The sequence below is a fragment of the Sebastes umbrosus genome, chromosome 14 (genome assembly GCF_015220745.1).
Source record: "Sebastes umbrosus isolate fSebUmb1 chromosome 14, fSebUmb1.pri, whole genome shotgun sequence".
NCBI lineage: Eukaryota > Metazoa > Chordata > Actinopteri > Perciformes > Sebastidae > Sebastes > Sebastes umbrosus.
Genome location: NC_051282.1, coordinates 13,768,505 through 13,782,430, shown reverse-complemented (window position 1 = coordinate 13,782,430; position 13,926 = coordinate 13,768,505). Strand labels below are relative to the sequence as shown.

At 38.9% G+C, this 13,926-nt stretch overlaps 1 protein-coding gene across 3 annotated transcripts in view; it reads right to left on the bottom strand.

Moving 5' to 3' along the window:
* Nucleotides 1-13,926, bottom strand: part of LOC119501795 (vesicle-fusing ATPase) — a 44,708-nt gene that overhangs the window by 17,663 nt on the left and 13,119 nt on the right. For 2 of the 3 annotated variants that reach the window (XM_037792412.1, XM_037792413.1), the window contains exons 2-5: nucleotides 9,658-9,675; nucleotides 3,722-3,807; nucleotides 164-263; nucleotides 2-41 (exon numbers count right to left, since the gene is read on the bottom strand). In XM_037792412.1, coding sequence (XP_037648340.1) covers nucleotides 2-41; nucleotides 164-263; nucleotides 3,722-3,807; nucleotides 9,658-9,675 — 244 coding nt within the window. The remainder of the gene's footprint in view (nucleotide 1; nucleotides 42-163; nucleotides 264-3,721; nucleotides 3,808-9,657; nucleotides 9,676-13,926) is intronic. The other variant, XM_037792414.1, reaches the window with a different exon arrangement.

The following is a 13,926-nucleotide window of genomic DNA, read 5'->3' as shown; positions in this document are numbered from 1 at the left end:
CCTTCCACCTCCTGGCCAATAGAGAGACCGGCCCATTTCCTCTACAAGAGAGAGATAAAGAAAGAGACATAAGGAAAGGCAATCCAACAAATAGTAATCAACACAGAGTGCTTGTGTGTGTGTGTGTGTGTGTGTGTGTGTGTGTGTGTGTGTGGGGGCTTACCTGCGGCAGGCTGAAGGCGATGCTTCCAGCTGCCACGGTGTGGTGGGTCTTCACTGTAAACACATACTTGTGGTTGGGTGTGGTCTTCACAGTCACATGTCTGCAGAGATAGGAGACAGCTGGTTATTACATGTGTTGTAATTTATTTTTTGGCAAGCACATGACTGTCATTGATGTAACGAGTATATGCAATGTAACACTGCTCACTCATCTTAAAACCAACTCATCTTATTTGACATTTTACTATCTGATATGTTCTTGTCTGCTCCATTTTGTGCTTTAACTTCAACTTTACATTTCATCTCCATTTTACTCGTGTTTTTCTGCCATGCCTTCTTCCCTAGAACGACCCTCTTTCTATTGTAGGCTACCTTTCTGTGACATTTTAATGGTATATGCAAATTATTCTCAATTCTCCAGTCTTTTATTTATTTTTTATATCTGCAGTACACTTTTGTGCCACATGAGGGAGCCTGAATGTTCGTATAGTAGCCTACTCATAACATTGAATCTAATATGAAAGGCTAGCGTACATTCTGTTTGTTTTACTGATGAGAGGGAAAAAGCGACAGCCTGTTAAATCCACCTAAATGCATTTATTTGGCCTTGCTTCTAAAGTATTTAACGTGTATATGTTTTCAATATGTTTTCATCACACATTTAGCTCTTTGAAACGGCCGGTTTACCTAATCATGATAATATAAGGTGATGCAGAAATGGCAGTAAAAATGGTCAGGAATTGTGAATTGGGTGGCAATGGTTTGTCATTTTTAAAAAGTGGGTCCCAAGAAAAAAAAAGTTTGGGAAACACTGGTATAGGCTACCTCCCCGTAGTTGCTGTGTAGCGATTAAAGCTGCATTAATTGATTTTCTTTTTTGGCCATGACATGGTTCATGTTTTAACAAACAATTACCTTTTACTCATCCAGCAGACATGGAGCGACAAGGCATGCAATTTCATTTCTGGACAAATATGATCCAAAATATGGTCCAATATTCAGTCTCCTTTTTGCTCTGGTTTGGTCTCAACCAACTCTTGAGGGAAATATGTGCCTCTTTAGCTGCTAAATGCTCCACTAAATGTTAAGTAGCTAGTTGCTAAAGTTGTTCATCTGCTGTTTGGTGCTGAGTAGGTAGCTTCGTGCCGAATAGAAAAGGCAATAATCCAAAATAGAGTAAAAGGCTCTGCAGAGAGGGTATCACATGCTGGGATGGAAAAACTCCTTTCACATTACACAGAGTATTTTACTCATTGTTGATTAAACACATTGGTTAGTTTAGCTTTAATTCATTCATTCAAATACACCACTGATCTTTTTACAGTACTCCAGGTCACATTTCAGGAGGTGAGGAAAAAAACACCAACATATCATATCATCAATATTGAACTAGCCAATTTCATAGAGGCATTATTGAAGAGTTGGGATTGGTTAATCTCCGATGGTTACTAGTGTACTAGTTCTCTCCTCTCACATAGGCCGTCATTCCAACAAGGTTCATCAAGAGAGTTTGAGTAACGGTGCCTTCAAATAGGGTCGTGTTTACCGTGTTCACGAGAAGAGTCCATATGAACGCCCCCCTCTTGTGGTAGTCACGACCTCGTAAGTGGAAAGTTTCTGAAAGCTTATGAGTTGTGACGTGTTTGTTGACGTTGTCAGAAATGGCGGAGGCCTTGGAAGTTCATTTTTTGGTACATAATAAGGTGAATATATTATAATTTTAGTCGTATATTGTTTTTCTTCTTAATTTTATATGTCTGAGGAAAATGTTGATATTCCCAACGGCCAGTCATTATTCGTTTACTGCATTATGTTACCCACTTGCTAGCTTGCTAAATTGTTAGCTTCTGTGGCTTCTAGACGCCGACAGTAATGTTAATATTGCCGTTGATTAGCAGCGGCTTAACTACTTGAACGCCAAGCATATCGTGTACACAACTTCCCACGTTGTAAAAACGAGCTCACGAGTTTCATTTAAAGGCACCATAAAACCCTTTTTTAAATGCTGTTGCTCAGGAATGCATTACATGGTATAATTGCTGTGGCTATTTAACACCTTAATTTTAAAGATCCATGATACCTTGTTGCTAGGCTACTATAGAAATTAAGTCACGACTTTGAAAATACAATATCTTGCCAGCAGACTTTGAATATCTGCATATACTCATTAGCAGAAACTTTAATTTCCAATAAGCACAACAGTGTTGAACCCAAAGAATATTGAGCTATTCCTAATTAAAAAGAACACAGGTGGCACCAACGCTGCTGCTCGGTGGCACTGAATGATAAAGACAAGGCTGCAGTTGCCATGGCAGTGAAAATCTAGGACAAACTCAAATCACAGATTTACTTTGAGATCTGTCGAGTGGCTCACACATTAAAACAAGCATAATGTGTGATCTTATTCTTTTGGATAATCAATATTTGACCTAATTCTTAAAATTATATTTTGGCGGGAAAGTAATGTGTGCAAATCTGTAGACCTATATGAACCATTTCTTGCATGTTTTTATTTTTGGATTGTTCCACACTTATGTAACCGTACTTATGTGCACGCTTATGTACATTTGCTGCTGCAAGGGGCATGTGTTGTGCCTTCTGAAAACCCTCTGTTGTTTGTCAGAAGCTCGATCCCATCATTTATTTTTATTAGCAACATTCCTTGTTTCAATAAACAAAGAGATAAAAGCTGAAACAGGATAAGTGTCTGAATGCTTATCATGTAAAACCGAGAGGTAAAGCTTTTATTTCACTGTTGCAAAACTGACAGGGACAAAATAATGCAGACGCACAAAAAAACAACGGTGTGTGTGCAACCGTTTGCAATTTCATGCAGAAGGTTTAATCTGTGATGATGCCAATGTAGAAATGGCAGTGAAATAACTTCCTACTCGAATCACTGAGATAAACTTGTGCTGTGTTACTTTATGGCTGAATGTGCCAAGTTGGAAGATGGAGGAACTGTACATAATTACTTTTGATCTGACAAGTTGGGATAACATGGATAACCATAGTATCGCTTTTTCCTTTTTAAAGTTATTTTGAACTATTAATGGTATGCATTTTTCTGCAATATTGGTTTAATGTATATACATCATAGATGTATAATAAGTAGGGCTGTCAGAATTTTATATCTCACTGATAGAATCCTTATTTACTGATCAGGGATCAGATCAGAAAAAAACATTTTTTTTAAGGCGTTAACATACAAAGCATTTTGTTGTTTAGTTTGAAGGACCTGTTGTCGTTAGTGTTAAGCTTAACAGCTTATACCAAAAACCTTAACATGAGACTTGGTGAGTCAGGTTGAAAAGATGGTGTCTTTTTACATCAAATTATTGAAGCTTTAATTGTCATTGTTACAATATCCAGCAAAATTACGATGCACCTTGCAAGTCCTGCAGCCTCATATCAGTTTAATGACTGTGACCTTCTGGATGGTGGTAACGTGGGTGGATGGATGAGTGTTTTGGACAGGTGAGAAAACGATTGGAGAGATGCCCGGCTGTGTGCCTGTATTGACAAACGCATTGATGAAGAGGCGATAATGACTACTCACTGTCCTGACTGCAGATCCTTCTCGTTCACCACGGCACAATTAGTCAGCGAGAGCTCATCTGTCGGGCATCGCGCCGCTTGCATGGTCTGCGAAGAGAAGGAGGAGGAGAAAAGGAGCAAAATGTTTAAGATAGGGCTTACAATGTATTAAAATAATTAATTGCGATTAATCGCTATTTTCTATCTGTTAAAAATGTACCTTAAAGGAAGATTTGTCAAGTATTTCATACTCTTATCAACAAGGGAGTGGGCAAATATGCTTGCTTTATGCAAACGTATATATTTATTATTGGAAATCAATTAACAACACAAAACAATGACAACTGTTGTCCAGAAACCCTCACAGGTACTGCATTTAGTATAAAAAAAATATGCTCAAATCATAACATGGCAAACTGAAGCCCAACAGGCAACAAGTACCTTTAAGTAGAGTTTTATTAATTTTAGATGAATATATTGGTACTTTTACCTAAGTAAAGGATCTGAATACTTCTTCCAACACTTTAGATAACCTAATGAGCAAGAGGGATGAGTCATAGAGTACTGTAGGAACGGTGACGAAGTCTTCACCTTGATTCTATATTTAGAAAGATGAGAATCAGGGCGTGTCTAAAGGGGCGCCATTGGGCTAAACTACCAGGGGCTCGTGCAGTGCCACTCTTCATATAATACCACCTGTATTAGGACACATATCTTGTGCAGGTATCTTTTGATGTCTAAATAAAAGCCAAACTGCTCAGCTCTATCTCATGAAGAGGCAATTTGTGCAACCATCTCAGAAGAAAGGTATAAAAGCAGCCGCAAGGTTTAGCAGATAAGAGGAATTCCAATGCGCATCACTGCAGCCTGAGCACATGAAGTGGTAACCATGGTAACTGCATTAAGCAATCAGACAGAGCCTCTCTGAGGATAAATCGTGTTTTACTGCTGGCAGATATATCACAGGCTTGAATAGCACAGACCCTCTGAGGCAACAAAGGTTACTCTGCCACAAATTGTTTTAAGTCATTTGTTCCAATACATCAGACCTGCACTCGCTGTGGACACTGATAGCTTTCCTCCACATTTGATCTGTGTATTTATTACACTGTTCAAAAAAAATTAAGGGAACACTCAATTATCACAGTATAACACCAAGTCAGTTAAACTTCAGGGATATCAGTCTGTCCATTTAGGTAGCACAAGTGATTGTGAATCAGCTTTTTCATTGAAAACAGCTTGAAAACGACACCATGAGAGCTGTGAGAGTGAAACACAACAGTAAAGTTGCGGGCTGGACAGATAAACAATGAGCTGAAATTCTCCGTAAAGCTGAGCTGAGCTGAGCTGCATATTCAAATGATAATTCCCTGTAGGTTCATCACTATGCATTGTCTCATTGTTTTTACATTGTCATTTGATACATTGGTGTTATAAACATGTTAATTACAGCCACTTGAAATAATTCCTACCATGTTTGCAACAGCAGATGGACAACTCAGAGTTGGGTCTTTGTACAGTATGTGCTAATCCATAAAGCTGCTGCATGTAAACAAACACCCATCACCATCAGAGCATTCTGCAACTTGCAAAAACTGCAGCCTTTGCACCAAAATAGCACAGAAATGCTTTTTATCAGCTGCACTGTCAGGCCTCCTTATTAGGAGGGTAGTCATGGATAGAAATCAAAAACTGTTTTATGGGCGAAATTCCAGATCCAGATCACAGGCAGAATCTAGTAACTAACCAAATCATTTGCATAAACCCTCCTCCAAAGTTCTGCCAAATCCGTTCATAATCTCTGAGGATTCATTGCCAGAACAGACAAATAATTTGTTTATCGTTGACAACAACACTGGTAACGAGGTGTTCGAGCTGTTTCAGCCAACTGAATGTATTTTAATATTTATAATTTTGCAAAATGAGATAAAGTGGCAAACTAGATGTTAGATTTGAAGCAGCTTTCATTTCTCCATCTTTACCATGTAGTGTGTACGCTATGCTCAGAGCTAGTGACGTAAAATAAAAAGTTTGAGAGACTGCTTATGGTCGGCGGAAGGTGAGGTGCATGGGTCCAACAAACACAGGACTTGCAACCAGGAGACTGGTATTCGAGACGGATGTTCCTGTCCCAAAGTGTTGTTGAGTTATTTTGAAGTGACGTATGTGACGTGTTTTCAATACTTCTGTTATGTTGTTTCCATATGTATTTTACTTAGATTACGTACTTATTTTAAAGCCCAACCATGACGTTTTCCCATGAGTGGTTTTGTTGCGTTCTCATGGCACGTGGAATGTCCTTAATTTCGTGCTATTTATTCGCCTTCCAAAGAGATTGGGTTGCAATACCATATGCTTAACGTTGTGAAACGATTGGTTAGATTTAGGTGACAAAACTACTTGGTTAGAAAAAAGATCATGGTTTGAGGTAAATAATAACGTAAGGTAATAACGTAAGGTAATAAGGTAACGTGACAACGTAGCGTTACAACGTAACGTGACAACGCAACGTGACAACGCAACGTGACAACGCAACGTGACAACGCAACGTGACAACGTAACGTGACAATGTAACTAGCATAAATAAATAAAAAATGCCCTTAGCGGACTTTCTTACATAACGTTCAGTAAAAAACATTTGGTTTCACACTTTATACTCGTTATTATTCCACGTAACTTTCAATAATGACCGCTCCATAAACTATGTCACTTGCTCTGTACGTCGCTCGTTGTAATACATCACATGCTCTGCTCAAATGCAAAAACGTCCACATTCAATGTATCTGTGTTTGCCAAAACATTTTCGTGGCGACTGGGCTGGTAAATGGAGACAAAAATCAAACTAATCACTGCATCCTGAGGTATTACATTTAGTTAGACAGATAGTGATACCAGTGTACAGTATATATATATATATATATATATATATATATTATATTTTTATTCTCTGTGTATTTATACATAAGAAAATGAGAGAACAGTAGATATAGAGAGGAACTGGGAGAACAGAGACAGAAAGACAAACTGGCAGGAAACACTGCAGTGCAGGCAACACGCCCACGTCACCTGCTCCCCTGTAGTCTGGCCAGACAGAGGTGAAACAGAGCAAGACCAGTGTGTCAAAAGCCTTAAAGGGGACTTTCACTCATAATACATATCAATTCTTTCCCTTTCTTGTATTTAATCATATTATTTTTTTCCAAAGAGGATTTCATCATGTTCACTGGTTAGATATCCAGGAAATCATTCACTGTTCCTATATCAAACATCTTATATAGCAGGGCTGAAATACAACAAGAACTGTACAATCCTATACAACACAACAACCTACAGCCCAAAAGAATCATACCTCTTGTACAATTTGTTTTGACTGAGTTTTGAAATGTGTATATACTGTATCATGAGCAAGAGTTACAACTCCAAAATTAAAGCTGCATTGATTGATTTTGATTTTTGCTTTTTTTTTTTTTTGGCCACTTGGGTTCAGCGGAACAAGCTGTAAACACAATATTGACAAATCAACACCTCATAAAGTTGTTCTGGTGAAGGCGTTAGTTGTTTTGGGACTTCAGGTGCAAATTAGCTGTGGAACTACTAATTGATGTTGTTAACGTCAGTGTTGGTTAATGTGCTTAGTCCCATAGAAATAAATAACTAAACAAACAGAAAGTTGCCTATTTACATATTCAGCTTATATGGAGCAGCATTAGCATTCATTCGGAGTCATGTTTCTCAAGACCTGATGATTTTAAGTCCAATGTTCACTCTCCTTTTAGCTCTGTTTTGCTCTCCTCCAACTCCTTAGGGGAATATCTGGCTGGTCAAACTTCAGTTGTCGGTACATATCAAAGATGTCCATGTATTTTTTTCTATTATACAGGACATCAGTGCTTAATCATTAGGACTCATTAGCTCCTTGCTTGTATCAGGACAAAAATGTAACTTCTTGATCTTAAAGCAACTTTGACTAGTTCAAATATTCATAATGTTCACTGTGCAATTATGTCCCATTGAAATTAATTTGCGAATATCTGAAATATTATCATAGACAATCAAGCAAACCCATATTCTGTTAAAAAGATATTTCCCCTGTGGAACATAATATAAATGTGATACATGATGGAACATCTTTTGTGGTAATGGAGATGGGAAATTTGACTTTAAGCAGGGACAGCAAGGTGGCAAAATACATCGATATGGATGACAGAGTGGGCAGTAAAGAGCAAAAGTATCATGAAATACTTGAAATATAAATACATGATTGCTGCAGTTATCTGGAAACTGCATCCCATCTGGGTTACCCTAGAAAGCATCTGGGTAACCTAGAAAACAGTGAATATCAAGTGTCACAACATGATTTATTTAATACCCAAAGCAATTTATTTGAAGCAGCGTTTATTTGCGATGGACATCAGAGATAATGATGTCCTCTGAAAGTGTAACAATTAATCTTTAAATATGTGTATGATGTCTGAGTTATGATATTTCTGAGAGAAAGAGTGCGAATTTGGACACAGATTGCATCAATCAGGCAGTAAGGGTTTTAAAATTGCCTCCACAAGCTCTGTCACAACCACTGCTGTGGCTCCAACTACAACCACAATAACTAGAGAAGTTTATATGGAGTTTTTGTTACGATTTTCCAACACATTCTCAATCCCAACTTGTCACATACGGACTCTTGGTCAGGACCCTTTGAAGTTCCCGACGTAAGTTAAGTACATTACGTATGTGACGAACTTAAGTATGTTACATTACTACTTGGTTAGGTTAAGGAAAAGATTTATTTCGGGTTAAATAACTACATTTGTTACGTAACTTAAGTTACGTACGTAATTTAAGTACTTAAAGTACGTGATGCAAGTTAAGTACGTTACGTAAGTTGATTTGCAGATGTAAATGAAAATAAGTCAACGCTGACTTTAAGTTTCACCGTGACGTCACCCATTGTTTTGTGGACTGCCGTTATGAAGCATCGAGTTCTAATACGTTCTAACATGTTGTAAAACTGAATGAAACGTCACCTTTTGAACACACTAAAAGGCTTCTTTAGGTTTAGGCAACAAAATTACAACTTCTTTAGGTTTAGGCAAAAAAAAACAGATAAGTTTAGGGAACCTTTCATAATTACTACGGTCGCTAGAGGTTGCTGTCGTGTTCTTTTATACCTTCTTTTGATGACTTACTATGTGAAAAGATGATCAAATCTACTAGTGGGTGTAGTAGGCCCCTACTGACCCACATTTATGGGGCTTATTGCGACTGATAACGCCTAATAGCCTGACAACAGTCTAATTGTCAGTCCACACTGACTACATCCTCCATTTCCTGCAAAGGGAGCACACTTGTACAGACAGCTTTTAAGCAAACAGGCTGTAAGGATAAGGGTTAAAATGACTTTTTTTGTCAACCGTTTTGTGCGTTCCACGGCATTATTACCAAATCTCTTAAATATAAACCTTCAATCCACATTTAAGATTTAAGATGTTGCCAAAACACGGCTAATGTGCTAAAACACCAATGCACCCCACTGGGTTTTGATCTGTATTCAGACTACCTGCCACCTGAATCGGAACAAATCCATTTAGTTCTGGGCTCCAGAGACTAAGCGTTCTGCGAGAGTGGCACTGCGACAGGGGAGCTGATTAATGGATGCTAATGAGTTAGCATTTCCATTGAGTCAGCACATGACGCCAGCTCGACATTGCAGCTCACTGGGTTGCAATGGTGCCAGACATACTAGGGTTGTTGTTATGTGTGTGGTTGCCTATGGATGTCTCATGAGGTGCTAAACAGCTATCCAGTCTGAAGCAGGGAGGGGGGGACTCGGAGCGGTACGTCCGCTATACAACCATCTCCTAGAGAGCCACAAACAGTCAGCACGGCAAAATATATTCCACATGACGAGGAAGATGGCAGCTCGTTTTGAAAATTCAACAGGTGTGGATCCATACATACCTTGAAAAATATTACGACCTTGTGGGCGCCAGCGGAGGCAAGCAGAGAGGAAGGACAGAAGACAGTATTTGAGATGGAGGGGGACTTAGAGCAGCGAGCTGGGGCTGAGTGCGAAGCTGCGGTGGCTGAAGACGGATGCATTCAAGTTTCATTCACTCATGCAAGGCCACATTCACATAATGAGATCAGTTGGGATGGTGTCAAGTGCATGCGGACCAGAGTTGGGGTTTGTTTGGATTGGATTCAAAACCATTTTTTAAACCAAAAACACATTTTGTTTCTGTCTTTTCTTTTCCAAATGCCAAATTTTCCCGTTTCCCCAAATTTACAACCCAAATCTGGTAGTGGTCGGATGATGTGCCATGCCAAACATACACTGTTATGTTTATCATAAGGCTGTATCTCTTCCCCACATTAAAGACAAAGTTCCAACTGTCTTATTGTGGTAAGAGACATGGATACAAGAGATAGACAAATCAGCTGACTTCGTTCTCTGATGGGTAAATGTTAATTGTTAATGTATGATATGGGAAATGTAATCAATGTGACCATACTGGGAATGGGAACCTTTACTGTGATATGCCCTTATGGTGATTAGCTTCCACATTTCATTCAATCAATAAATCAGTCAATCAGGGATGAATACATTTGAAAAATCCATAATTTGTGATTGAATTCCCTCAAGGGCAGTGATTCACACCAGTACTAGTACGGTTATTGCCTTGTGATTTTTCTACCGTTGGATTGTTAGGATTGTTAGGACTGGATCAGTTAGCATTAGCCGGCATGCTCAAACATACAAAACATCACAGGTAGAAGTAACAGTGTCAGAAGAACAAGTTTTTAACAAGTAGTCATGTTAACATCATTTGTCCTGCATGAATTCCCTGATTGACTTCCTGCTCCAGTTTCTGAGCAGAGCTGTGTCTAACTTTGCCTGGAGGAGGCTCTGACAGCTCTTTAATCTCATGAGGGACAGCGACTTCAAGGAAAGAATACTTGTAGGAGCAGAAACCACATTATTATCTAACTCTTTGCATCTTTGTGTTGCGAATACTTGGTAGTAATTGGCTTGAAATGAAATCACACAGCTTATAGATTTCATGAAATAGGTTATGAAAGCATAGCATGTATGACTCATATGTTAAGGAATAGTTTGACATTTTGTGAAATACCCTTAATTGCTTTCCTGCAGAGAGATTAATGAGAAGGTTGATACCACTCTCATGTGAGTACGGTAGATATGTAGCGAGCAACTGGCTAGCTTAGTATAAAGACTAGAAACAGCTACCCTGGCTCTGTCCAAAGGTCACCAAACCTGCCTGCCAACACCTCTAAAGCTCACTAATTATCAGGTTATATCTCGGAACCAGTAGCTTCCTGGAGTCGTCTCATTGGTTGCCTGACAACTGGTTCTGGCCAAGCACAAGAAATAGGCTGCGTCTGAAAACGCATCCTTTGCACTATACATACTCCATACGTGTACTATCGTTCAATGTACTTTTGTGTCAATAAACAGTAGTATGTATCTTTTTGGACGCACTGAACTGCAATCACCCCGTCACTTTCTGAGAGCATCCTTGCTGGTTTGAGATGCGTAACCATGGTAACCTGTACCAAGCTCTTTTGACCAAAACAATGATTTGTGAGAATCACAAAGTCTGAACTAACTTAAAAACTATATCATGCCGATAGCAAAAGTGGAATATTATACTTACACTTGAACTGAAGCGTTATTGACGCTACAGAGCTGTCCACCATTGTCTATTAGGAACCTTGTTGTTACTACAGCATTGCATTGTGGGATATTTATGCCGCCGTAGTGTCGAGTGTTTGCATACTAATATTTCACAGGAAATAGTATGAAATTCGCATACAAAAAATTTGCATACATTCGTTTCATACTAAGGTTTCACACATACTAAAAAATCTCACATACTGTTTTAGCGTACTGAATAGCATGTTAGTATGGTAGGAAGGATAGGAATTTCGGACGCAACCAAAGTCTGTACTTGGCCAATAAATGGTACATTTTCCGTTTTTACACTTTGGTTTTCCTGTACACAAACACTGCCTAACATGTTAATTCAGAGGTGGTGGTAGGTGGATTTTGTTAGCTTCGGGTAGAGCCAGGCTAGCTGTTTCCATTGGTTTTCAGTCTTTATGCTAAGCCAAGCTAAGCTAACCCACTGCTGGCTCTTCTCATCTAACTCTCAGCAAGAAAGTGAATAAGCGTATTTCCCAGCCAGCAGAACATTTTGCACGGAGAGATCACAGTTCTTCAGAAGAGCAGATTGAGAATAAATTGCTGACATATTTCCAGGATCTCATGACATTAAAATTGTCCTTCCTTATTTCCATCCATCCATCTGTTTTCCCTTGCTTCCTTCCATCTTCCGTCCTTCCTTACAGTAATAAAATATTTACAATAGGCTTTTGTCTTTTGAAAAAAAGTGTGCTACGACTGCAGCGTGTCAGTAGAGCTAATAAAAAGCTTCAACAGTCTCTTTGTTTGATCTACGTGGAGGAAATACATCGTCTGCCCCTGTCTCTGGTTTGTCTGGAATATGAGAACATCTGTTTGAGTTGCTGCTGGCTCAGATGTTTCTTTTATTTCTTCCTCTCAGCTGCTGTTGTATCGTAGTCTCTCATATTTACTGAAAGTTAAAGGGGAACAACACCCAAATTCAGAATTCCAGTATATTATTTCCATGGCCTAGGAAAGTGCAATCAATATTAGTGAACATGAGCTACTCTCTCTGAAAGCCAGAAACCAGAGAAGTAAGTCTCAAACTTGTGATGTCATAGGGTATAAAGTCTGGAGCTGCTCCGTAGACAATGAACGGTAGGCTGACTTTGTGGACCCACAGAATGTTTGTTTTAGCAATCTAGTTTTTGGATTTGGGAGAAAGTTGTTCATGTTTACTAATATTTTTTGGACTGTCTTAGACCATAGAAATAACATGTATGAATTTTGAAAATGGGTGTAGTTCCCCTTTAAAGTAATGTGTCTCCAATTTCCTGCTCCCATAAAATCATCTCAAAAAATAATCAGTCCCAGGGCTCTCTGTGAAATGATTTTGGTTCACAGTGTCGCCCCATCTCATCAGTTAATGTGTTAATTTCAGCATTGAATCAATTTTATGACCCTGAAATAAATGTAACTCTCGCCTGTTAATAGACACTTTTGTTCTTATTACCAATCATTCTGTCTCCCTCCCCTGAGCCTGTGATTAATCTGTGGTATGATCTCCTATTTTTTCAATATATTATTCCAAAAGTGTTTTGGCAATGCGTAGTGTGTGAAACTGCAGAAGCAGGGAGTGGTCGGATACTGAAACGGCGACTCCCTGCATCTCCCCTCGCTCGTTCTAAAAATTCCAACCATGCCATTAAATTATTCAGTCTGCCGGGCCTCAGGAGGCGTATCCAGTCAGATGCCTGCAATCGATGGGTAACACAGCTCAGCTGCATCACAGCCGAGGGCTTAAGGTAGTGATACAGCAGATAGCATGGTATATCTGGCATCCCCTGTTGAGCTTAATGAATTCTGAAGACGTTCTCAGTTTTCTGCTTTTGTCAAATAGTCCAAGTGCTCTAAAAATACACTATGATATATTACGTCAGCAGAACGTCTTCCCATGAGTCATATCTTTCATCAGTATCTTATTTTGAAGGTACAAAGCAATCTCTGAAGATGGAATGGAAGTTGGTAGTTACAATGCATTTGTTTTAAGGTCTCTATCCTAACATAACCTGATACTGCCCTACTTTCTGGCCTCTCACTGAGATATACTGTAGCTGCACTAATCAATATTTTTACATGAGCAATGGGTCTCATGACTGACAGGCGAATTCACAAAGAATGGATTGCGGACGCTGATAGCACCGTGAGTTCATTCATGAGATCATTTGCAACAGAAGGTCCGATTCACAAAAGATATTGTGCTGATGATATTATAGCGCAAACATGCCCATAACGTTTTGCATATTTAATCGCAATTATGAGTGTGCACATTTTGTATCCGTTCAAAATGTACCTTAAAGGGAGATTTGTCAAGTATCTTAATACTCTTATCAACATGGGAGTGGGCAAATATGCTTGTTTTATGCAAATGTATGTATATATTTATTACTGGAAATCAATTTTCAACACAAAACAATGACAAATAATATAATATTTTAATATTATTTTGCTAAGCAATCTGGTCAGTGTGTTCTTTTACAAGATGGAAAGCTCTGGCAGAATCTGATCAGTTGACATTACGG